The sequence below is a fragment of the Trichogramma pretiosum genome, unplaced genomic scaffold (assembly GCF_000599845.2).
Source record: "Trichogramma pretiosum strain Unisexual culture from Peru unplaced genomic scaffold, Tpre_2.0 scaffold9, whole genome shotgun sequence".
In the NCBI taxonomy this organism is placed as follows: domain Eukaryota; kingdom Metazoa; phylum Arthropoda; class Insecta; order Hymenoptera; family Trichogrammatidae; genus Trichogramma; species Trichogramma pretiosum.
Genome location: NW_019641697.1, coordinates 1,337,947 through 1,360,853, shown reverse-complemented (window position 1 = coordinate 1,360,853; position 22,907 = coordinate 1,337,947). Strand labels below are relative to the sequence as shown.

Below are 22,907 nucleotides of genomic sequence, written 5' to 3'. Positions count from 1 at the left end.
AATCATAAAAATGATAAAACATACGATTTGAACTGGTTCAAAAAAGTAATTTTTATTTTTTCTAAAGGATATTGTACTCTCAATAAACACGTAATCGATTAACTAGATTGATTTATCTTATTGTTTCATTCATGAAAATGGTATATTTACATACATTTTTATAATTGTTCATTCATTAAACAGAAGATCTTTTCTGTTCTTCAGCGGCGACATTCTTGGTGAATGTTGGCACGATAAAGAAAAATTCAAGGCCGTTTTTCATTAGGTTGACGCCCGATTCGACTCCCAATTTTCCCATGTCTTTGATACTTTTAATGGTCTCGTCAATTGAACCTTTTTGGTCATCGTAGGTCTTGACATAAGCTTTACCAAAACGATCGGTCAAACCTCCAAGAAGATCTTGGAGAAGCTGAATTGACTGGTGGAAAAATCATATCGTTTATATTAAGTGTTTTGAAAACAATTTCGCTCACGTTTTTACGATAAAACTCTTACCTTGATACTGTCTGGAAGTGCAGCGGCTGATGGTGAAGCTTCTGGTACTGGGCTGGCCTAAACAGCGTTAATTCTTTAGTACTTGAAATATGTTATTTGAAAAATAATGATGAGAAAAAAAATTTTACCAGAGAAATTGTTAGGCAAGCGAAGAGAATGATAGCGATTTTGGAAACCATTTTGATGTTTGAATGGATAAAATTTTGAGAACTTTAAAAAAAACCGAACAAGTCGAAAATGAAAGTTTAACTGGTGATTTTTTTTCTTTGTCGAATTTATAAGTACTCGTGTGAAACATCGAATTTTATCAAGGTGTCATATAATAATTTCATTTTTTGAAAATAAGAGTATATCATGTAACATTGCCATTTTATGGTTTATTTACTTACAAAGATAATTTTATAACTTAGGCAATACTACCTGTACTCCTTCTTTTGTGTTACACACTAGAAAGTGTATCGTATTTTCGGAATTAGCTTAAAACAAATTAATATATTATCTACAATCTCTCAATTTTTAATTGACAAATTTTTTCGTTCGTCAGGCAGAGAAGCTTAATGTAAGAAGTGAGGATGGAAAACGTCAAAAACAATGTGATGGAGCCTCGAATAGGTTTAACATTTCTTTTTCCATTAATACAATGATAAAGCAACCAACTTTATCCAGTAAAACTTATTTCGGAATGTTGTATTATAGTTGACTGAAGCATAACTAATTTATTATTATTCTTTTTGTTGAAAAAAATTACGTTTTAAATTTATTTTATCACCATTAGATTACCTATTATTATGAAACAAATTTGACGCTTATCAAATAGACCACTTTTAATACATTATTCAAAATATTTGTTCAAATCCTAAATGAAATTTTTGTTTTATTTTTTTTACTTTTCTATTCAATTTTTCTGTTTCGACGTCATTAAAATGAAATTAAGAGGCCATGAATCAGAAGAAAACAATACAATCAAGTTTTTGGTCGTGTTCTATCACATCGGCTAAAATTTTATTATTTGAGAAGAAAAATAACATATCATTCAAGCTTGTTTTATTACTTTATTTTTCTATTAGCTGCGTTTAAACATAAGATGAAAAAATTTTAACTGTGGTATTGGTTATAATATTTACAAAACTATGATGAATAAACCTTAAAATTATTTTAAATTTATACAAAAAACCCGAATTCATACAAGCTATCCCGATCGAGAAAATATATTTTTTGCAAAAGTCGGAACGAGGAAGATAAATTCGAGTCCATTTTTTACGAGATTCACTCCCGTTTCCACACCCATTTGGCCCGTTTGCTTGACGCTTTCGAGGGTATTTGTCATCGATTGTTTTTCTTCATTATAAGTGGCGACGTATGCATTGCCAAATCGATCGGTCAGTCCACCGATTACGGCTTCAAGTACTTTCAATCCCTAAAGATGCGTTCCATTATTTTCAATTCTAAATGGCGATTTTAAGTGGAAAGAGGAAAAAGCCTTATTACCTCGTCTGCTGGTATATCGAGACCGGTTTCGGGCTTTGGTACGGGTACGGCCTGCTAACGACAAAAGGGTTTTATCACACTTAAAAATGATTTTAAATGGTGATTTGACATACCGCAGCTATGTAGATACACAGGAGTAGAGTAAACGCAATTTTCACCAACATTTTGATGATTCGACAAAAAATCGACCAGATTGCAATCGCAAACTCGAAACTGAGATTTTCTTCAGTTCGTTATGATGTTTTAATGTACGAAAATGACGTGATATCGTAGATCAGCATTCGCTTACTCAAGGATCATTTTTATCTCATGTTTTGAGTAAAACATAAACGGACAGGTATAAGCAAATAATTCTATGCTCTTATCAGTGATAAATTAATCTTTGATGCATCACTTTGAAGGTTTTTCTCGATGACTTTTATATTAATGACGTTGTACCTGCAGACGTCGTCATGAGATAAATATTCTCGGATCAAGTGATTGTTATAAATTTGCTTAGAAGGTCAAAATGATGATTTCATTACGTTTTAAAATTATTATGAAGTTTTCACTTGAGCTAGTACAATGACATTTGATAAATAAGATGCTTTATGTTTATTTGTAGACAACTTTTGAAGAAAATTTGTTTTGGAATGTCCATTTCTTATGTAGTTGATTAATCAAAATAGCTTTCAGTTATTTTCAACGTAACAATGTTATGCAATTAGATGTTTTTGTAAATTTTTGGGAAAATCCCAACAAAATGAATTAAAACCCATATTAATTTTTAAATATAAAATATTTATTAAGAAACATTTATATCACGAGTTTTTCCACATCAATGCTTATGTTTAAAAAGTCTTAAACGAATACTTATTAATTACATCGTGAATTCGAGACAGTGAAATTAACCCTCGTTAGCAGCTACATGTCTTGTGAAGGTTGGCACAATAAAGAAGAATTCAAGGCCGTTTTTCATCAGATTGACACCAGACTCAACTCCTAATTTTCCCATATCTTTGATACTTTTAATGGTCTCGTCAATTGAACCTTTTTGTTGATCGTAGGTTTTTACATATGCGTCACCGAAACGATCGGTAAGGCCACCAATAATTTCCTGAAGAATCTCCAGTCCCTGTAATACACAAAATGTTTTAATTATTCTGACCTATCATAAATTAAACTACTTGAGTTAAATTAATTTTATAGATGATTGATAACAACTCTTCAGATTTGAAATTTAAATGATTGCAAATAAATTTTATGATAAAATGATTATTTTTACATTATAACTGCTTTAGTCAGTTTAGAAAACGAAAATAAGTGTAACTTACGGCGCTATCAAAATTTTTGAAAGGAGACATCATTGCAATTTTTGTTGGAGTAGCTGCGGTGACGGCCGTTTCTGGTTTCGATGGAGTAGAAGAAACCTCCTCGGTTTGACTGTCTGATGGAACTGGCGAAGACTACGAGAAAAAATGTATAAAGTTGAAAATAACAATGAAAATTATTTTTTTCGTGTTATTCTATTTGTTTACCAAAACGAGTCCAATGCAGCCAAAAATGAACAAAAGAGCAATTTTCGAAAACATTTTGATTGTTGTTTGAAATTTTTGTTTTGAAAACTCGTACGAAGGTCAGAAGAAAACTGATTGAATGAACATGAAATTTCGGGTATTTATACCAAGCATCTCCCGTACGCCTAAAAAATGATCTATTTCATTTTACGGTGGTGCAGATATGGGCGTTACCCTTCGATTCGTCCGCTGCACTATCTTTTCCATAGATTGCACCAACGACTGACATTTCTGGTATAATCTAGACTAGCAAGAAATTGGGCAATACTCACGCAAGTACTGTATTTAAACGTTCAAAAAGAAAACGAAGTCAAGCTCGTTACCATCGGTTGAGATTAGAATTTAGTTTCATAATAAAACTCTACTTTTAAAAAAAAGTAGATCATTTTTTCGATCATCTCTCATATATTTGCTTTTACTTTTTCACTTCCAGTTCCCGTTCGAAAAAGTTTATGTGAGTAAATACGTGAGCCCTGATTTTAATTGAAAGCCAATGAGATCTTACGAAACCACTTAATTGAAACATTACAATGATTAGAACATAATAGAAATTTGTCAGCTCAGGTAGTAGGCTTGTACGCAAGTGTAACCAAGATTAGATAAGCCGGTATCCCGTACAAATTAGTCTTCATAAGATAAACTCGATAGTAGGCGCGCGCGTGTAAAGTGTGCATCAACCCATTAAAGCTCAGAATGATGAAATTTCGCTTAGCTTGAAAATGCGACTATTTTTTATGTTCCAGGTTCAGATTTAAGATTGATGCGTAGTAAAAAAGTTATGATCGTTAAAAAAAAAAACAAAACGTAAACATTTCTGCAAAACACGGACTTAGTCGACCGCAAATTTGTAAACAACTAAACTCACTTTTTATCTCGAAAGCCATTGAAGCAAAGAAAAAGTTTTGGAATTTATCGAGGGATACTTTCAAATTTTTTCAAATGATATTAGGAAATTGAATTTTCCCCATTTTCGGAAAGCAAAAAAATTGTTCCCGAAAATTCTGAAGAAATTTAAGGGTGTTCTTTGATCAATTTTAGAATTCATTTCATGGACATTTATTTGTTAGAAAAAAGTGGTATAAAAAATCTAAAATTGATATTTTGCATAAATTTATATATTTTTTCATTTAAACGACCTTAACTGTTTTTTTACAACACATCCGACTCTAAATCTGAGCCAAAATTCTGACAAGACATTGAATTTCAAGCCTAAACATATAACGTATGTAAGTAAATTACAGAGCAAAGAGAAATTTTGTAATTTCGGGCTTTAATGCACTTTAACTCGTCTAAAATGTGTGTAATTGGGCCTCACTATTGCCCATCTATTCAATTTTATTTTATTAAGCATCGATTTTTTTGAACTATGAACATCACTTTTACTTATGTCCTCATTGATTCAATAAGTATGACGATGAAGCATCTTAAAATTCATTCACTGAATTGTCGACAAAATTTAAATTTCGCACCTAAATATCCCGTCAAAGTTTGTCTGCTAAAGCATATAAGGTTAGTTCCAGGCTGCAGCATATATTTTTGCGCAGTTTTGCGCGAAATGGAGTTCGTAACTTACAATGCATCATAACATTTTATATACAAACAAGCGATTCGAATTATGTGATGAATAATAAAACTGCTAGAAAATGGGCACGAAAATACTCTCCGATATCCATCGGGATCTAAAACTCTTAATTACCGCTATAAGTGGTTTTGAAGTATGGAAATATTTTTTAGTAGTAATATTCTCTTCCCTTGACATTTAACTATTTATTTATTTTTGCATAGGAGAGTCACGAAGGATTTCCCATTTGTGAACGTTTTGCTTTGTCTCAAATAAAACATCACCGTTATCTATCTGTCAACAGTAATGCTGTTAAAAGAGAAATTGAAGAGATTACTCAGAAGTTTTTAATTCATGGGAAATATGACGTTGCCAAAGAATTCAAAGAGCTTGTAGAAAGCTTTCTTACATGTTTTGATTTTGAGAGACACCCACAATATGATTTACAATGGTCTTTGTTGTCTCTGCTTCTAAATTTGGCGAATGAGACAAATAAATCTGAAATTGGCACTTCGCTGAGTAGAGATCGCAGTTTAAATGGTCATAACAGTAGTACAGAAGAAGAAAAATTGGAGGAAATTGATTGGGCTCAATATTTAAAAGAAGGGCAAGAAGAATTCTTTAATCAATATGATAGTGACAGCGATAGTGTAAGTACTCATTTCACAGTTATTAAATTTAAAAAAAATTATCCATAACACTGGATAAGAAATTTACAGGATTGGTCAGAAGATGAAAATGATGGTCAGCTGGATTTGTCTTCTTATAAACAAGAAAATGAGCCTAATGAAAAGAAATCACATATCATTCATAATTTGATTGAAATTTCATCAAGAGAACAGATCAATGATTTACCACAACAAATAATATCAAAAAATTGGCTAAAAAATAATGTTCAAACTTTTTGGTGGAATGAATTGGATTGGCATCAACATAGAGTAGATAGTCCATTTGCAGCAGCACATTTCAATGAGGTTTGGAAAAAAAGTACATTAAGGAATAGAAAAGTTACAAGTACTATAAGTGAGTACCAAGCATGCAGAGAACTTTTATGGATGTTTCATGCTCAATCCACCATGACTCTTTATCAAGAGGAAGCAAATTCTAAATTTTCAGTAAAAGAAGCAACTATACCAAGTCTAACTACCGTAAGAATTCATTTTTAATACAATTCCAATGTTTATTTTAATGAAACAGACTTTAAAATAATTTTTTTTAATTCAATTTTACTCAAAGGTTGCATTTAAAAGTATGTTAAGGTCATTTTGTCAGTATTATACCATGATAAAAGATATTGAAAATTTTCTTGAAAATGTATTGAGAATGAAAGAATCATCAGAAAATGATCACAAACCATCTTTTACTTATGAGACTTATGCTACAATGGTTCAACATGAACTTTTGAAAATAAAGACAGGACTTTCTGAATTTGAAATTGAAGTTATGAAACAAGGTACCATATTCTTAATGAATTTATATATAGTTCATTTTATTAATCAATTGTACAAATTTTATGTCACAGACTCCCAAAAGACGTTTCTTTCCATATCAAAATTGCTGAAGGTTCAATTAGATAAAATAAAAACTATTTATGAAATTCATAAAACTGTAACAGAAGATTGGGAAAAGTCAGAGAATTGGCAAAGTGCTTCAAAGTTATTATCAAAACTGTTTTATAAAATTCAAAATTGCAGCAAACCAGATGCTATAAATTTATGTGTTAGTTTATATCTCTCTTGTTTATCTGTTTATCTAAATATTGTTGATGTTTGGCTAAGTCAAGGACGATTAGAAGACTGGAGAGACGAATTTTTGATTGCTCGTTGCACAGAGTGAGTTCTTTGATTCACATATTTTTAACATGAGTTACAATAACGATCTGTGTTGGATTTTAGAACGACTGAAACTTCTTCTCGGGGTTACAGTAGGTGCTTGGAGGAATTTGTAGTGAGAACACTCGATCCTATATGTCTTGACGATCCGGTGATGAAAATACTCATGCACAAAGTGTATCACATGGGTCGTAGCGTCGAGCTACTCGCAACTCTAGATCGTATGTCCGATCTGTGGAACATGACAGAAAAAGAACACGGTAATTTTTACACAGCCAAAATCCCGGCAGTAAATTGTTAATTCACATTTAACTTTCAGTGTTCAGCGGAAGTTTGCGCGAGGAGTGCTTGAAAGAGATATCCTTAGAATCAGCCAAATACGATAAGAGTCTAATTCCCAGCGATTGCATTGACTCAACGTCGGTGACCCTAGCCATTCGTGTACCGAACTGCAGCCGCTCGATCGACGACGTCGAACAAGCAATAACGCAACAGGTAATGGCTACGAACAATCCGTTCTTCAGCAAAGCACTCGAAACTTTCATTCCACCAGAAGACGACGTGATTGACTCTTCGTCGACTCGGCTAACCGAGAATGTTACATCGAGTATCGAGTTCGTAAACAAAATTCGAGTGGTGCCGCCTTGGCGCAGGATACTGGAATTAGTAATCGGTCGCGTTTTAGATGCGAGATTTAGCGGAGCCAGTAAACTGGTCAAGGACATCCTGGTGAAGGAGTATAAGCTCGACGCCAAGCTTAAGCTCATGCGTTCAGTTTACATGATGGAAAGTCACGTTATGAACAAATTCTGTAATCTTATCTTCAACGAGGTTCGCATGATTATGAGTATTTTACTTCAATTTTCATCTAGCTCCTCAAGGTGTTTTCAGCACGTCATACGTTATTTATTTATAGATCGAGTCGAACCGTATGTGGAACAATTCTTACTATGTCACGTGCCTGCTGGGAGAAGTTTTGACGCACGAATGGCCAGAATCTACCTCGCATTGGTCGATCACAGTGGCAAACATTCGAACAGTTAAAGTCCTCGAAGCCGTCGATGGCATTAAATTGCATTATGCCGCTGGATGGCCCATTAATATGCTTTTGAGTGAGGAGACGCTCGATAAATACAATCAAATTTTCAGATTTGAATTGAAACTCAAATGGGCTATGTGGACTTTAAATAATTTGAAGTTTAACGGTAGGTCTTACGGTGCGCAATTCGAAGTTTCTGTCGTTTCTAATCCATAATTGTGCTATAGATTTGAACCGTGTGGACGATTCGATTGTTCATGATACCATTCAAAATTTCCACATAAAAAGACTCGAGTGCTTGAGATTTTGGCTGATGCACGCGGTCGGATCCATACATACGTACCTGTCCGGACAAGTTCTACAAGGATTGGGACAAAAACTCGTGAAGGACCTGGCTCAAGCAGAAAATTTCGAGGCGATCGTAACAAGTATTATTTTTCCAACATTTTTTATTATTTATTATAATTAAAATGACAATTAAAAACAAATTGAATCAACTGTTGAACATTTTGAAACAAAAATGTATTTTGTAGTCCACAATGAATACGTAGAAAACGTTTACGAGCATTGCCTGCAAACCGAAGAATTTAGCGATCTAACTCGAGCCATTCACAAGGTAACACTTTTTTACCGATCTATTAAATTCTTACTTCAACATCGTTTCCACGATACATGATTGTGACGCATCCACAGCTTCTGGAGATGTGCCACGAAGTTCGTGCCAAATGGAAGCCAGACTCGTTATCTTTCATCGGTAAAGCTCTCGATGATCTGGAGAACGACTACGTCAAATATCACGCCTACCTAGCCCTAGGCCTGCACAATGCGGTGCAGCACAAGGATGCCGATTACCGTAAGTTCGAGATCGCCGAGAGTTTCGCGCGTCACGTCTCTCACATTTCTCCGCGTACTTTCGTCAACAATACCCTCGTCGAGATACGTTTAGGAAGTTTTGACGATGCCTAGTCAATACGAATGATATTACAATTCTATCAGGCGAAAATGTTTTGCATGCATGCAATATATATATTACATATTATATATATAAAATTTTCGATTTGCAGTTAATTTTTTATGGTGAAAAGGTTCGTTTTTCGTTTGCACGTTGAATTTAGAGATTTTTATTTTCTCGTGGTTTCATTAATCATCACTTCTAACTTATACTTAAACTTTTCGATTTATTTGAACATTACAAATAGAGAAATTATTAAAATTTTTATTCATTTTGCTAATTTAACGTGCTTTGATTTTTGTTTATTATCATATTTACTATAGCTTGCATCGTTTAACTAACCGCTTTTGTAAGAAAAATTGTCTATATATCAGCAAAAATGGAACTATTTTTTAATTTTTTTTGTTCATACAACCCACTAATGATAATTTGTTTTTTTATTACCCTGTTTGCAGTGACTGGTTTGAGCTCTGCCTTTAGTTGCAGTATGCCATCAACTCAAAACAGCGACATACACAAATAACCATTGGCTTTTAGTAGAATAGTGATCGATTTTTTTTCTACATCGCCCAAAGTTTATAATACACCTCTTATAACTTGCATCAGGCACTGAGAGAAAAGAATCATTTGTATAACACGCTATAAGACAAAAAAGACGTTTGTCTTGTTAGATTTACATTATGTATCAATAGTTAATTTATGCTAATTCATTTTTTTCAATTCTTCATTGTTATGTAAATAATGTTTTTGAATTACATTGTTCATTAAGTTAAAAGTCATGTAAACCTTAGTTCATCGATTGCATACAGTCTTGTTCATACAAAAGTACATACAATTTTAGTTTTGTGATTTTTTTTTCTAAAAATATCGAATATAACGTTCAAATAAATAATTAATTTACAATTTCCCAAATTTTCATCGCGTATCTTACACATTTACATATCATTCTACTTCAAATGTTTTGCTTTAATCACCTTTTTAATGCCAAAAAATGTTAAACCTTGCGAGGATGAACAACAATTACAAGTATTATATTGTATTTCATTGTAATGAAAAATTGTACTGTTTATTCGTTATTAACAAATATATTTTTATTTTTATTGTAAATTTTGGACTCTTGTCGAAATAATTTTACGTTTAATTCCTTGAATGTACCCTCTTCCTGTGCCATTCCAGATGAACTGTTTTCTGCCGTGTTCGGATTGGGACACAGATTCGTTACGATAGCGGATCATTTAAGCCATTTAAGTCGAAACATATTTAACGAGATAGCCTATCAATCTTTGCCGCCATCAGGAATATCAGCAAGGATTAATGAAATTCCCATAAGAATTTTGCAGAATAAAATGAACGGGTAAACATGACATTTTTTGAATAAAATGTTTTTATTTTATAATTTTTTACTGTTTCAAAACAATGAAAGTATATATCAATCGAAGTGATGATCATTATAAAAATATATCTCATAACAACGCGTCAGTTCTATTCATCAAATGAATAATACAAAATACATACAAATAATATATGTACGTGTAAGATTATAGATTATGACAGTTAAAAAATTTCGAAATCATTTGGACGTCGAATTTTGAGCAAGACCTCATGTTTATCGTAAAATAAAATTTCTATTTAAGAAAACATGATCATCAACATAATCATGTAAAATTGTTCGTTTCAGTTTGGTTACACGTACGCCCAAATCTCTAACTTATTATGAGCAAAAATTTACTGCAAAAATTTTTAAACGTCGCAAGAAACATAAAAATCATCAACTTCTCGATGAGATCGTCCATGAATCTAGGATGACGACCGACGTCGATTTTTAAAGTAGAAATTTAGTGTTTTCAATTGAATTCAACGTTATAAAAAAGCAAAATTATCATTTTATTATTATTTCATATGTAATTTTTAACAAATATATAATTTAACTTTCTTCTTTTTTCTAATAACATGGTTTTCATCTAGCAGCTATATATAATTATATAAGGATGCTGTAGCATCTCTTTTCACAATAAGAGATTCTTTAAATCATAATTAGTTATTTAACTGAAATGGTGAGAAATAACTGTTAGCTTATATTATAAAAAGTTTTTTGGGTCCCACAAGATTTATCAATCGTTTTCGATTTATTAGTTATTAAAATAATTTACAAACATTTTAAGCAATCACTTTTTAAATGATTGCTTGTGAGACTATAAAATCCCGTTTTTAATATTTATTTACACATGTTCAATATTTTTTTGTTCAATCTAGCGCAAAATTTCTTTCAGCATTATTATACAATTCAGGAAAAAAATTAACAACATAATGAACAGTGTACTAAAGACATACAACAATGATTGCTTTTCATCGGTGATCATTATCAAAGCAATTCTTTCTATTTACATAAAATTATAGAATAGGATATTCACAAATAAGATACAAAACAAAAATTCATTGATTCATGAAACAAATGCGTTAAGATGTTTGTTGCAAATTCAGCCCAATCATTTATTTAAAGAGTTTCACTGCCACGAAAGTCGAATCTAGAATTAATATTAGCAGCAGTGATATACTGGTTTGGTTAGCTTTGGGCTAATGCACTTATCGCACCATTTGGTGCAAGGGTAGTAGCCCCATTTGTGGTAGTGGAAGGTTGTAGTGGCTGAATCATACTTGGGCCTGGAACATTAGTGTCTTGATGCTGAATGATAAGATTAGTACTGTCCGGAGATGCTGAGTGGTTGGCTGCATTTGAAGGACTTGAGGCTGAGTTTGCTGCTGCTAGAGCTTTGTTTCGAAGTTCAAAAACTTGTTGAATGGCGTTGCGAAAACAGAGAAAATTGTAATCGATCACTCCTGTAAAAAAACAGTAAATATAATTTGCAAGTAAAGACTAAATTTAGAAATAAGTTTTTATACTGACCTTGTCTTTCGAAGTTGTCTTCTCTTAAAATACATACAAGAGCTAAAAATTTGTTGACTTCCCGCAAGTACAAAATGGTGCCGTTGTTCAGCTTTATCAAACTGGAACTTTGACTATCAAAAGCTGCTGCTTCTTCTCTTAAACTGAAATAATACAAATTAATTATGATTAAAAATTTAAATTATCATTATGATTCCTATAAAAAATCTGAAATTTACCCATATATGCAAGAGACATCTATTACAACATCGATCATATCACAACATAACTCATAACTCTGCATGTCAACAGGAGAACTATCAGTTGCAATGTAAATTTTTGAAACAACATCAAAGAGAAATGCTTTCTCAATTGCTGAGTTCTAAAAAATTCAATTCATCAGATAATTTGCATTTATAAATTTGAAAAATCAAGATTATCAAAATTATTATTACCGAAATAAGAATGTTTAATAAATTCTCCAATGTTGGCAGTTGGGGAATTAATTTCTGTACAACCTTACTGAAAGCTTCAAATATACTATGATCATAGATCGAAGTTAAATGGAAGCTCAAGTGTATTTGATCACAAGCTATAAGTTAAAATAAAAATAATTTATGTTTCTTATTATGCAATATCATTTATTCAAGTTCATTATTAATTTACCTGAATCTACTAAATCATCATTAGCTCTGGTGTGTATGTCTCTTTGAGTTTCCATTTTGTAATCATCTGATAGACCATCAACTTTGTGGATAAAAACTTCAAATTTTATTGCCTGATTAACTTTGTAAGCTTTAGATACTGTCATATGTAGTTTATTTAGTGCTTCCATGTAATCATCTTGAGCATCAATTACAAAGACTAAAGCACCGCAGCCTCCAAAAATCATATCGCTGTCGAATGTAGGATCAAAAAAATCAATTTGTCCTGGAAAATCCCAGATTTGAAATTGCACAAAACTTGAGTTACAAATATCATCTTTGATGATTTTATTTGTACTCTCCAAAAATAGCGTTTCATTTGGTGACATTTTGTGGAATACAACTTTTTGAATAGACGATTTTCCACTTCTACAAATGTATATGGATAATGATGAATTTTAAGTGTCAAAATGTTAATTTACATTTTTGTTTTCAAGTCTCACCTCCTGAGGCCCATTAAGAGAATTCTAGGTTTTTGATCCCCTGTTAATGGTCCTGTTGTGCCTTCAGCTTCACCATCAAAAGGAGTGTATCCAAAATCTTTAGGAAAAGAGCCTACATCGTAACCAGTTTGGTACTGATCTTCGTCATCCTATGAAACAAATAACCAAAGAAAGATAATGTAAAAGAATGTCAGCAAAGATGAGTGGGTCACGGCGAATAAATAATTTGAGTGTAAAAATAAATGATAATTTCATTGTTTCATAGGTTACAATTTTCCATTAGTAAAAAATGCACCATCACTTACCATCTTGTGCCAGAAAAATTAGTCAATCGACAAACACTGGAACGAACAAATTACAAAAAATCTCGGCTGTTTTTTTACACAATTTTAATCTTTTGCAGCTGCAGGTCCCTCTGTTTTTACTAATTGATAAGAGCTACAACTTCTCAAGTCGAGATATTGTTTACGTCCTACTGACTGTTGATTGCCTCAAGAAATTATAACACATATCAATTTCAACACTTATGGAGTAGGAAAACGGAGTATCAGATACGCAACGAAACTATCAATCATAAACTTAAATTATTACGTTTATTATCATCAGTAAAAAAGTACACGTAGGGTGGGTACTCTGTAGAAGTGGGTAAATTGTCTATGATGTTTATTTGTATATCTGACGAACGACAGTCGACCTACGTACGGCAGTCGACATTCAGACATTTGGATTCGAGACTGCAAACTACAATAGAACATATCACGAGAGACGCAGAAGAAACTTGGGGGTTTAGTGACGGTCAAACTCCTGGAAATAACTCGCGGATTCCGCAGTTACAGATTAGATGAGTTGTGGATTAGATTTATAGATACTGTGAGAGAAGTGTACGAAATTTGATCATTTCTTAATGTATTATGCATGTATTTGACTTTATTTAAGTAAGAAAATATTTGATTCCGTGTTTAATCTAAAAAAGTATATAGAAGTTGCACGTCCTATTGCACATATAATATTTATTACTTTAGATGTGTTTTGTACAAAGGTACATTTTTTTCCAGTTTTTCATTCAAAATAGTACCCGTTGCACCTCAGGAGTGAACAACTGAAAAAGCATCAGAGTATGTGTGACTTATCAGCCGAGTCATCGACGCATCGCGCCCCTAGAAACATACCGAGGCTTGTGAGCTTTTTAAAATTACGACAGATTCGAACTTGTGTACCGGCGAGTTCGGTCGTAAGCATTTTTACGTGGTTTTGAAAAATCTTCAAGAAGTACCTCGAGTTTAAGCAGGATCTGAAAAAATCTGAAAAAATTATTTTATTTCTTCGTTTTTTAAAGTTCGCAAATGGTCCAAATAATTCCTTTTTATTATATTGAAATCAAATTTTCATTTTTCGAAAAATTCGAGTCCTGGTTGAGGCAAATTTTTCCCTGTCCAACACAAAATTCGAAAATACCATCTTCAGATGTTTCTATTTAGTGTAACATCAACCATTTCAATCGGTATTCTATCTCTTATAAGAAGAGCGGAGATATCGCATTCGGAGATCGCGATTTGATACACGAGGAAAGAAATTTTCTCATCGTTGCCTCATTGAATTTCGTATAAAAGCTATATTCTTGAAAATCACTTTTAACTTGCGGAAGTTTTCCCTTTTATTATTTTTGCTTCGTTTCTCGTAAATTCTCAAACGATGATTTTATGAACTTTCAGTCATTGCTTTACCTCTCGTACAAGTAGACCAAAAGTAAAAATCTACACAAACGAATCGCTTACGAGGGAGTACGCTTCGTGTCAAAATCACAAAACTCTTTACTATGCCACTCTTATTTGTTGTTTTTTCTTCAAAAATTCGCTGCTAAATTAATCATCTGAATTACTAGATTGAGTATAAGCGCATGCGTTTCTGTAACTGTTTTTTACTCATAAAAAAGCACAACTGCGGCGCTGTGCATAGCGGTATTTACGATACCCCCACTTAAGAACATCGTTAACATGAAAGCCGCACTAAGATCGTGGCATATGAATCAGTGAGTAATTATATTTTGTAGCAACGGTTTACTTATATCACGTGTTACATAGCTGCGAGCTTGACATTTTCAAAGGTCTTTTTGTCTTTTCAGGAATAATTTAAGTTACAGCTGCACATCATGGCTTCAAAAGATGCACTATTCAAACCAGTCACCCATTGTATATTTGACATGGATGGGCTACTCTTGAGTAGGTTTTCTATATAAGTAATTTACACCTTGAGTCCATTCATTTGAAATCATTAATCATTTTCGCAGATACGGAGGCCTTGTATTTGAAAGTATTCAACGATATTCTTGAGCCGTATGGCAAGCGATTTACTTGGGCCCACAAGGCCGAGACTATGGGTTTTCAAAGTGCTCAAATTGTGCATTACTTGGTCGAAAAATTTGAATTGCCCATGAGCGACGATCAGATGCATCAACTGCTGCAGCAAAAATACTCAGAGACATTTCCCACCGCTCAATTATTGCCAGGTGAAATTTTTATTTCGCCACGATAGAAAATTATTGAAGATCGATTAAAGAGATCGTTTCGTTATGTCGACAGGTGTCGAAAGACTGTTGCGTCATTTGAAGGCACATCGGATTCCCATAGCACTGGGCACCAGCTCTAGCGTCGAAAGCTACAATCTCAAAACGTCACATCTTGGAGAATTTTTCGATCTGTTCGATCACAAAGTCATGGGCTCGAGCGATCCAGAAGTGAAGCGGGGAAAACCGCAGCCGGACATTTTTTACGTCGTCGCTCGACGTTTTCCCGATAACCCGGAACCATCCAAGGTTTGTTGTTTATCGTCCATTCATGATTCAGGGCGGTTTTAATATGACCATTATCTCTTATAGTGTTTGGTATTCGAAGACTCGCCGAACGGAGTCGAGGCTGGATTAAATGCTGGTATGCAAACAGTCATGGTACCTGATCCAGAATTGCCCAGAAATTTAACTGGTAGAGCTACTCTGGTCATCGATACTTTGGAAAACTTCAAACCCGAGCTTTTCGGATTACCGAAATTTCAGTGAACGAATTCGTTCTGGTTTTCCTCGCATGCAGCCTCAAGTCAAAATTAATTGAGCATTTTTAGTGAAAAATTATAAATTTAGCAAATGCTATACGTTGAAAGAATTTTTATTACTTAATAGCCTTACTTTTGTACTTGTAAAAAACTTTGCGAAAAAATTTCGATTAGAGAATAGATTAGCCGTCAAAAACAGTACCCAATTACATGAAAAAAAAGTCGTTGAAAAATTTTTAACGTAAATCTTCTTAAAATAGGTAAGTTTATTAAGAAAAAAACAAATGACTAATGGAGGTTTCTTGATCATTCATAAGTTTTCTAATAATTTTTTTCCATTAATTACTAATCTTACCATCGAAAGGATGCTCGAATGAATTTTTGAATAAAATGATAAACAAGTGAAATGAAAAAAAACCGCAAAATATTAAATCGTATCCAAAATTGGCTGTGCAAAAACGTCGTCACTTTACGTCAAGCAAACTGGGGTGCTTGACGTCATTGTCAATGCATTATACAATACAACATAATATCAGGAAAAGCACAAAAGCTACACAAGCTCAATTTGGAAATCCCAATTGCGATTTCTGCGCTCGCGCAAGTCAAAGTTACAGCTATATACAGTCTGTAAACTATGCAGACAGCAGCACTGGCGGCAGCAGTCGAGCAGCAGCGCGAACTAAACCGCGACGCGCGTGGATCTGACGACTGACTGCTGAGTTAATTTCCTCCTGACCTTCGCCGGCGACGGTCGACCATCACCCGAATAGTTCAAAATCTTCAAGTGTTTTTTGTAATAAATCAAAAAGTTGTCATCATGTGCGAGACCACCTACAAAAATGTCACCCATTGTATTTTCGATATGGACGGATTGTTGATTGGTAAGCTTTTTGCTGCTTTTTGCCCTGTTCACTTTGTGTGAGCTGTTGCAGTTGACATATATATAGATATAAACGTACGTCAATAGGGAGTGCGCCAACTTTTATACACGACTCCGAAGTGGAAAATTTCAAGCCAAACCTAGCTTTTTTCTTTAAGTCGCTCATCTTTTCATTTAGACCATATATTTGTACAGATAACGCGGAAAGTTTCCGTTACGTTGCTACAACGGTACTTCATTACCAATCGGGAAATTTTTCTACGTTAATTATTAAATGAATTGCTGCAAGTTTAAAAATTGCAGTTGCCGAAATGTTGCGGCAACTTTTCGTGTTATCTGGGCACAAACTTAGTTACTTAGTTCTAATGTGATAACTCGCAAATACTTTTATCAGATGTGATGCAACTATGATAGATTATTGATCATGTTTGTGTAAAACTTCATCGATTTAACAGCGATGTGATATTTATATGTATTTAAATACTCTAATTATTAGTAGTTAATAATCGTTCAATATTTTTTTTCGGAAAAATTGATTAAACATACAAATCATTCATCACGCGATCTTTTTCAAGTACCAAAAATATCTCCATTTGATTTTTGAATCAATCATTAATTTAAAAGTTTTTACATACCAACACGTGTTTTCAATTGATTTCTTAGTCAATAAGATTTTGTCAGATCTAACAACAACGACGAACCAATAAAATATGATGTAACACTAACGTAACCTTGAACTTGAACCTTGAAGTTAATCCCTTATTCAAAAGTGCTGAGTGTCTATTCGGCCGCGGTCGTCGCAATTTGCAAAAAGCGCGACGACCGCCATTATTGAATAGCGCGCAAACAATAATATTTGTATGGTCTATTTAAATCATTTGTGTACTCCAAGGCCACTGAATTGACGTATTCATAAAAATATGCATATAACTTCTAACAACAATTCTGAGCATAACTTCCACTGCCTTGTGATTGTGCTGAAACTTGAGTAGCACTTTCACTTCCTGAAATCTAGTTTAGTACTGTTAATATTAGGCAAAAATCTGTGAAAACTTTTGCCGCTAGGGGGCAGATGCGGCGTGAGTCGTCATGCGCAGAAACGCGTTTTTCGTGAGGCCCGAAAGAGCTCGTATTTTAAAATGTCCAAAAAAAAGGAATCAAAAGAAATTGGATATGGTGACTTAACTCTTCCTGAAATTAAAAAACGTTTAAAAGATAGAGGAGCCAAGAGATTGTGGGGAAGAAAAGAGGAACTCGTTAAAAGGTAAATAAAAGTAACAATGCATCAATAATAGGAGTCAAAACACATACAGGTTATGATTATGTTTATAATAAATGAATGATGGATTCACAGGTTGGAAGATTATGATAAAGTTTTTGACATAACCCATCATTTGGCTTTACTTTCAGATTTGGCCTTCGAATAGCATTTAGCCACTTCTTTCTCAGATCTTCATTTTTCGGAAATTTAAATTTCTTTAGCCCTTGACAACTTTCGACCTTACACCGCATGACGTTACTTTTAATTTAGAAAATATTTATAATATTATTGAAACTCTCAGTATAGACAGCCAGCAGTAGTATATGCAGCAGAAAGCAGAATAACTATGCGTGTATCGAAATGATTACTGCGCATGACGACTCACGCCACATCTGCCGCCTGGCGGCCAAAGTTTTCACAGATTTTTGCCTAATAAAAATCTTTACCATGATTTCACAGACACTGAGCAGCTTTATACAACTGTATTTAATCGTTTACTTAGTCCTTATGGCAAAGAGTTCACATGGGCTCACAAAGGTCAAACCATGGGATTCCATACTCATCAGTTAATTAAATTTCTCATTGATACTTTTGAACTACCAATGCAACCTGATGAATTGCATAAACGTCTGCAGGATGATTACAAGGAGATATTCCCAACGACTAAATTTTTACCAGGTAATATATCATAACATAATCTAATGAAGCTTTCTTTTCATTATACAGATTCAGAAAGAGTGTATAAAAAAGTATATGGTGCTATTGTTCAAAAATATGGGCATGAATACGGAGGTACGTTGGTTTACGAGGTGCTTGGAAGGCCAGAAAAAGTTGGAGCGGAACTCATTATATCTCATTACAAATTGCCTTTGAGCATCGATGAATTTTCAGAAATGTATCGTCGTTTGCAAATAGAATCATTCCATGAAGTTGATATGATGCCAGGTTAAGGATATGTTTTATTAGCACTGCCCAATTGATAAAATATTTTTTGTTTCTTTTTTCATATCAGGAATGAGCTCATACCAGAACCAGAACTAATTCATTTTATTTATGTACATGATAAACTAAAACTTCTTTAGCAAATTAGCTTGAATCTTGCAAAAATGAATTAATTTATATTTTTTAACAAAAATCTTTTGCTATGTTGAAATAGGTGCTGAAAAGTTGTTGAGACATTTAAAGAAACACAATATCCCCATTGCTTTAGCTACAAGTTCCAGTGAAGAGAGTTTCAATCTCAAAACAAAGCATTTAACAGAAGTTTTTGATTTATTTCATCATAAAGTTCTTGGTGGATCTGATCCAGACGTGAAAATAGGAAAACCAAATCCAGATATATTCTTGGTAGCAGCCAGAAGATTTCCTGATTGCCCTGATCCATCTAAGGTTTGTATAGAAATTTGTTGAAAAGTCGTTTGACAAAAAGTAATCAAATTTTAATATTGAATTTTAGTGCCTTGTTTTTGAAGATGCTCCAAATGGAGTGCAAGCAGGTGTGAGTGCTGGTATGCAAACTGTTATGGTACCTGATCCAAACCTACCTAAAGAATTTACAAAGAAAGCTACAATTGTTTTAAATAGTTTAGAAGATTTTAAGCCTGAACAATTTGGTTTACCAAAATTTGATTGAAAAAATTAGTAAATAATAAGAAATTTAATTTTAAAATATCCGGGACTATCTGTCAATACTAAAATTATTTTTGTATTCACATTAAAAAACTATATAAATGAAGTTTTTAGAGGAATGCTAGTTCCTAAGTAAAGTGTTATAGTTCAAACAAAACTTGTATCACTTTAAATGCAACTCTAAATTTTGTTAAATAAATTTATGCGAAACTCATTACATTCAAATGGTTTTTTATTCAACGATTATAATAAATAACAATATGCAACTAAAACGTGCTATTTGATGAGCAGCTATAAATTATAGTACAGTATTTTATCCAAGTTCTCCATTATTCATATTTAACACATGCAAACACAAGATGATGAAAATCATTCCTCGGATGCCGCTTTTTGTAATTTTTGCGCGATGTCAGTTGAACTCATGCTACCAATTGAAAGCCAAGATTCCTTGCCTTGTTCTGAAAAATCATTCGCTCTATCAATACTATGCCGAATTGTCGAATGTCAATAATTAGTTCTAAACTCACCAGCTCGTACGTAAATTCTGGGCTCGATTTTGAGGCACTCACGAACAAGTATAGGCACATTTGGATTTGCTTGTTTCAAGTTGACATAATTTTCCTCGATGAAATTTCTAAAAGATAAAAATAATATTCAAAATTGTATTTGCGCGTAACGAAACATAACCAAGAAGCTGTGAAACTGAAGCTATTGCAAGTATTAATTCGATGCCTTTGTCATTGACATTAGATAGAATAGAAGGATGAAGAGTTGAAAGGTTTACCTGGCACCTTCGCTGGATTTTGACTGGCTGCAGAGCAAAATTCGCAGCTCCTTGATTTTCGAGCCCAATCTGATTGCTGCCATTTTAACAGAGTAGAGGAAAACTGGTTATTGCTTTTCTGCTAGCTGACCTACTCACTGACGCCAGTGCTGTCTGCAAGAGGACTACTAAGATTACTAAGAAGGATTATTAGAGCTATGTATAATACTTATTTTATTGGTCGTAGAACTTGAGTCGACATAAAAAAACCAATATTACTTTTTGCGGGAAAAGTGAACTTGAAACTCTCCTCGTTCGCGAAATCGATGTTATTTTTAAGAATATGAGTATGTAGACAGAAGCGATAGGCATTGAATTAGCAGATGCGCCGTAATCGCGCGAAATTCGAAACAGCCATGAATCGCTGCAGTTTCAATCAGTCCTTTCACAAACACAGCCAGCCGCAATGGGGTTGAGTTAACCCTCTGGGCCACAAAAAAAAGAAAAAAAAAGAAAAAAATGTATCACTTCTCTCGGCCAAAAATTAAAATTACCAAGTGACATGAAAAAGTCGGACCTTTAAAATTTTCTCAACCTCGATCGAAATTCTCAGTCTGTATGCGCGCCTCTCAAAGCAAATTGGCGCGAGCAAATTTCAATGTAAAAATGTCAACACTGAGTGCACTGCCCATACCGGATTACTGCCAAGTGGAGCACTACTACGGCGTGACGGCCTACTGGTTCGCCAGCAATTTCACCCAAAGCAGATATCCCAACAACCAAGAATGTAAGTGCGCAGCCATAAGCGAGGCGTGACAAAATCGCTAGCTCACCGGGTCACGTTTGTCCACAGCGAGCCAGGCCTGTACCCTGATATGCCTGTTGGTATCCTCGGGAGTGGCTCAGGCGAAGCTCCATATCGGGCCCGAGTCCTACAACGACCTACTGACCCAAGTCATTGCCGAGTCGATAATCAGCGGCAATCGAGCCTACGATCGCATCATGTGCAGACGCCTGGTCAAGCACCATCACCTCAGTGTCACCGACGCCCTCAAGTACTGCTGTCCCGAGCTCTGCCACATGAGAGAATGGGTACACGCACAAGTGCTCAGCTTCCGCGCCAGTTTTACCCTCACATTTACCTTCCCGATCCTCCATTTAGAAGTGGAACGTCTATCACGACAATTTCGAGGAACAGTTGGTCGTCAACATGAATTGGTTCCTCGAGCAGTGGGATAGACTCGACTGGCAGCCCGATTATCTGTTTATGGTGCTCATTTCCAATGGTCGAACTGTACTCTTCATTTTCCCCAAGGCTACCAAATCGGTAAGACGAGCGACCAATGAGTTGCCTATCGATCGTTGCCGATTTCTACCTTTCTTTTCGACGATCGTTTCAGGCAATTTTTTTCGATTCCCACGGTCATCCAGATCCAAACGGTAGTCACAGTAACAGTGGCAGAGGCATCGTTGTAGCTCAAGTACGTTTTTTCATTCCTCAAATTCAACAAAAATTTTCTATTGCAATGTATGCCTTCCTTATGTTCGACATTTTTCATAGACGGCGAGACAGAATTTGGAAATACTCGTAGAGTGGTTCATTTTCAAAGTCATCAGGCCTTATACAAATGCCAATCCAGTAAACTATGAATTAGCTTGCCTGTATTATACGAGAAAATCTAGCTGCGAGAGGTCTTGCCATCACGATTGTTCCTGTTCACATTGACGTAGTCGTGCTTGAGGAAAAAAAAATGTAAATACGTTTTGCTGATACTACATCTTCTGAATTAAATATCAATTGTAATTAGGTTTTCATTAGTGATAATACATTTATAATAGAGAAGGGAATAAAAAATGTCGATTGTCAGTAAATGTACTTTATTTGAAACATTCATACTGATATTATTTTTTCTAGAATTTTTTCGATTAAATGTAACGATATTTTCTTATTTACAGTATTTACAATCGTCCCCTATCGAACCGAACCATTTTAATATTATTTATAAATATATATTGTTTTTAATTTTCGATATTTAAAAGAATAAAACAGGATTGAAACAATGTTTTTTTTTTAACTTATTCAATCTAAAATTTTAGTTTTGTTTAATTTTTCTTTCATTTCAACATTTATGCTTTTTAAGCATACTAATTTAATGAAAAAGACGTTCACAACTTAAATAATTGCGCAATTCGCATCCCAACATTTCCTTACTTATCAATACCATGATTAATTTTTACCTTGTCTTTTTTGAAATAAATTTTTTGTTTGTTATTAGAAGATCATAAAAGTAATAGATAAAAGATAGATAATCTGAGATGTTTTTCATTTTAGTTCCTTATAGCTGTATTTTTTTTTTTTTTTTTGCTTTTACTCA

The 22,907-nt window shown here is 33.9% G+C and overlaps 7 protein-coding genes across 9 annotated transcripts; 4 read left to right on the top strand and 3 right to left on the bottom strand.

Annotated features, from left to right (window-relative positions):
* Positions 1 to 2,869: 2,869 nt before the first annotated feature.
* Positions 2,870 to 3,972, bottom strand: LOC111694354. Its single transcript, XM_023462213.1, has 3 exons — positions 3,501 to 3,972; positions 3,297 to 3,428; positions 2,870 to 3,097 (listed from the first exon to the last, which is right to left on the bottom strand). The coding sequence occupies exons 1-3, from the start codon at positions 3,552 to 3,554 to the stop codon at positions 2,870 to 2,872; spliced, it is 414 nt and encodes a 137-aa protein (XP_023317981.1). The 5' UTR covers positions 3,555 to 3,972.
* Positions 3,973 to 4,938: 966 nt separating this feature from the next.
* LOC106651560 (gamma-tubulin complex component 5) lies at positions 4,939 to 9,949 on the top strand. The gene is made up of 12 exons (XM_014370094.2): positions 4,939 to 5,254; positions 5,325 to 5,750; positions 5,820 to 6,248; positions 6,337 to 6,553; positions 6,623 to 6,932; positions 6,996 to 7,192; positions 7,252 to 7,763; positions 7,849 to 8,137; positions 8,199 to 8,399; positions 8,505 to 8,587; positions 8,665 to 8,824; positions 9,379 to 9,949. The coding sequence occupies exons 1-12, from the start codon at positions 5,183 to 5,185 to the stop codon at positions 9,444 to 9,446; spliced, it is 2,964 nt and encodes a 987-aa protein (XP_014225580.1). The 5' UTR covers positions 4,939 to 5,182; the 3' UTR covers positions 9,447 to 9,949.
* Positions 9,950 to 11,011: 1,062 nt separating this feature from the next.
* LOC106651561 (ras-related GTP-binding protein C) lies at positions 11,012 to 13,636 on the bottom strand. Its single transcript, XM_014370095.2, has 7 exons — positions 13,260 to 13,636; positions 12,955 to 13,103; positions 12,474 to 12,880; positions 12,263 to 12,399; positions 12,047 to 12,189; positions 11,829 to 11,971; positions 11,012 to 11,761 (listed from the first exon to the last, which is right to left on the bottom strand). The coding sequence occupies exons 1-7, from the start codon at positions 13,260 to 13,262 to the stop codon at positions 11,487 to 11,489; spliced, it is 1,257 nt and encodes a 418-aa protein (XP_014225581.1). The 5' UTR covers positions 13,263 to 13,636; the 3' UTR covers positions 11,012 to 11,486.
* A 131-nt stretch (positions 13,637 to 13,767) lies between these two features.
* Positions 13,768 to 16,525, top strand: LOC106651562 (pseudouridine-5'-phosphatase-like). Its single transcript, XM_014370096.2, has 4 exons — positions 13,768 to 15,173; positions 15,242 to 15,460; positions 15,534 to 15,766; positions 15,830 to 16,525. The coding sequence occupies exons 1-4, from the start codon at positions 15,104 to 15,106 to the stop codon at positions 16,004 to 16,006; spliced, it is 699 nt and encodes a 232-aa protein (XP_014225582.1). The 5' UTR covers positions 13,768 to 15,103; the 3' UTR covers positions 16,007 to 16,525.
* A 188-nt stretch (positions 16,526 to 16,713) lies between these two features.
* Positions 16,714 to 19,986, top strand: LOC106651563 (pseudouridine-5'-phosphatase-like). 3 transcript variants are annotated; one of them, XM_014370098.2, is made up of 4 exons: positions 16,714 to 16,880; positions 18,600 to 18,818; positions 19,297 to 19,529; positions 19,597 to 19,986. In XM_014370098.2, exons 1-4 carry the CDS (start codon positions 16,817 to 16,819, stop codon positions 19,771 to 19,773), a joined length of 693 nt encoding a protein of 230 aa, XP_014225584.1. In that variant the 5' UTR covers positions 16,714 to 16,816; the 3' UTR covers positions 19,774 to 19,986. The 3 variants fall into 3 exon arrangements, with proteins under 3 accessions (XP_014225584.1, XP_014225583.1, XP_014225585.1); XM_014370097.2 differs by lacking the exon at positions 18,600 to 18,818 and adding an exon at positions 18,867 to 19,085 and having other exon boundaries at positions 16,716 to 16,880; XM_014370099.1 differs by lacking the exon at positions 16,714 to 16,880 and adding an exon at positions 18,867 to 19,085 and having other exon boundaries at positions 18,711 to 18,786.
* Positions 19,984 to 20,730, bottom strand: LOC106651564 (NADH dehydrogenase [ubiquinone] 1 alpha subcomplex subunit 2). The gene is made up of 3 exons (XM_014370101.2): positions 20,554 to 20,730; positions 20,297 to 20,403; positions 19,984 to 20,227 (listed from the first exon to the last, which is right to left on the bottom strand). Exons 1-3 carry the CDS (start codon positions 20,634 to 20,636, stop codon positions 20,139 to 20,141), a joined length of 279 nt encoding a protein of 92 aa, XP_014225587.1. The 5' UTR covers positions 20,637 to 20,730; the 3' UTR covers positions 19,984 to 20,138.
* A 127-nt stretch (positions 20,731 to 20,857) lies between these two features.
* On the top strand, positions 20,858 to 22,596 carry LOC106651565. The gene is made up of 5 exons (XM_023462214.1): positions 20,858 to 21,319; positions 21,386 to 21,624; positions 21,695 to 21,859; positions 21,933 to 22,013; positions 22,094 to 22,596. The coding sequence occupies exons 1-5, from the start codon at positions 21,151 to 21,153 to the stop codon at positions 22,256 to 22,258; spliced, it is 819 nt and encodes a 272-aa protein (XP_023317982.1). The 5' UTR covers positions 20,858 to 21,150; the 3' UTR covers positions 22,259 to 22,596.
* Positions 22,597 to 22,907: the final 311 nt, after the last annotated feature.

Excerpts from the sequence above, each read along its gene's own strand:
- LOC111694354 (XM_023462213.1), bottom strand. The coding sequence starts at position 3,554 with ATGTTTTCGAAAATTGCTCTTTTGTTCATTTTTGGCTGCATTGGACTC. Across the intron at positions 3,429-3,500 it reads GCTGCATTGGACTCGTTTTG|TCTTCGCCAGTTCCATCAGA; the intron begins GTAAACAAATAG and ends TTTTTCTCGTAG. Across the intron at positions 3,098-3,296 it reads TCAAAAATTTTGATAGCGCC|GGACTGGAGATTCTTCAGGA; the intron begins GTAAGTTACACT and ends TGTGTATTACAG.
- LOC106651560 (XM_014370094.2), top strand. The coding sequence starts at position 5,183 with ATGGGCACGAAAATACTCTCCGATATCCATCGGGATCTAAAACTCTTA. Across the intron at positions 6,249-6,336 it reads CTATACCAAGTCTAACTACC|GTTGCATTTAAAAGTATGTT; the intron begins GTAAGAATTCAT and ends TTTTACTCAAAG. Across the intron at positions 7,764-7,848 it reads GTAATCTTATCTTCAACGAG|ATCGAGTCGAACCGTATGTG; the intron begins GTTCGCATGATT and ends ATTTATTTATAG.
- LOC106651561 (XM_014370095.2), bottom strand. Across the intron at positions 12,881-12,954 it reads CTCTTAATGGGCCTCAGGAG|AAGTGGAAAATCGTCTATTC; the intron begins GTGAGACTTGAA and ends ATACATTTGTAG. Across the intron at positions 12,190-12,262 it reads TATTAAACATTCTTATTTCG|AACTCAGCAATTGAGAAAGC; the intron begins GTAATAATAATT and ends TGAATTTTTTAG.
- LOC106651562 (XM_014370096.2), top strand. The coding sequence starts at position 15,104 with ATGGCTTCAAAAGATGCACTATTCAAACCAGTCACCCATTGTATATTT. Across the intron at positions 15,174-15,241 it reads CATGGATGGGCTACTCTTGA|ATACGGAGGCCTTGTATTTG; the intron begins GTAGGTTTTCTA and ends TCATTTTCGCAG. Across the intron at positions 15,767-15,829 it reads ATAACCCGGAACCATCCAAG|TGTTTGGTATTCGAAGACTC; the intron begins GTTTGTTGTTTA and ends TATCTCTTATAG.
- LOC106651563 (XM_014370098.2), top strand. The coding sequence starts at position 16,817 with ATGTGCGAGACCACCTACAAAAATGTCACCCATTGTATTTTCGATATG. Across the intron at positions 16,881-18,599 it reads TATGGACGGATTGTTGATTG|ACACTGAGCAGCTTTATACA; the intron begins GTAAGCTTTTTG and ends ATGATTTCACAG. Across the intron at positions 19,530-19,596 it reads ATTGCCCTGATCCATCTAAG|TGCCTTGTTTTTGAAGATGC; the intron begins GTTTGTATAGAA and ends ATTGAATTTTAG.
- LOC106651564 (XM_014370101.2), bottom strand. The coding sequence starts at position 20,636 with ATGGCAGCAATCAGATTGGGCTCGAAAATCAAGGAGCTGCGAATTTTG. Across the intron at positions 20,404-20,553 it reads AAATCCAGCGAAGGTGCCAG|AAATTTCATCGAGGAAAATT; the intron begins GTAAACCTTTCA and ends TTTATCTTTTAG. Across the intron at positions 20,228-20,296 it reads CAGAATTTACGTACGAGCTG|AACAAGGCAAGGAATCTTGG; the intron begins GTGAGTTTAGAA and ends ATGATTTTTCAG.
- LOC106651565 (XM_023462214.1), top strand. The coding sequence starts at position 21,151 with ATGCGCGCCTCTCAAAGCAAATTGGCGCGAGCAAATTTCAATGTAAAA. Across the intron at positions 21,860-21,932 it reads TCCCCAAGGCTACCAAATCG|GCAATTTTTTTCGATTCCCA; the intron begins GTAAGACGAGCG and ends CGATCGTTTCAG. Across the intron at positions 22,014-22,093 it reads GAGGCATCGTTGTAGCTCAA|ACGGCGAGACAGAATTTGGA; the intron begins GTACGTTTTTTC and ends CATTTTTCATAG.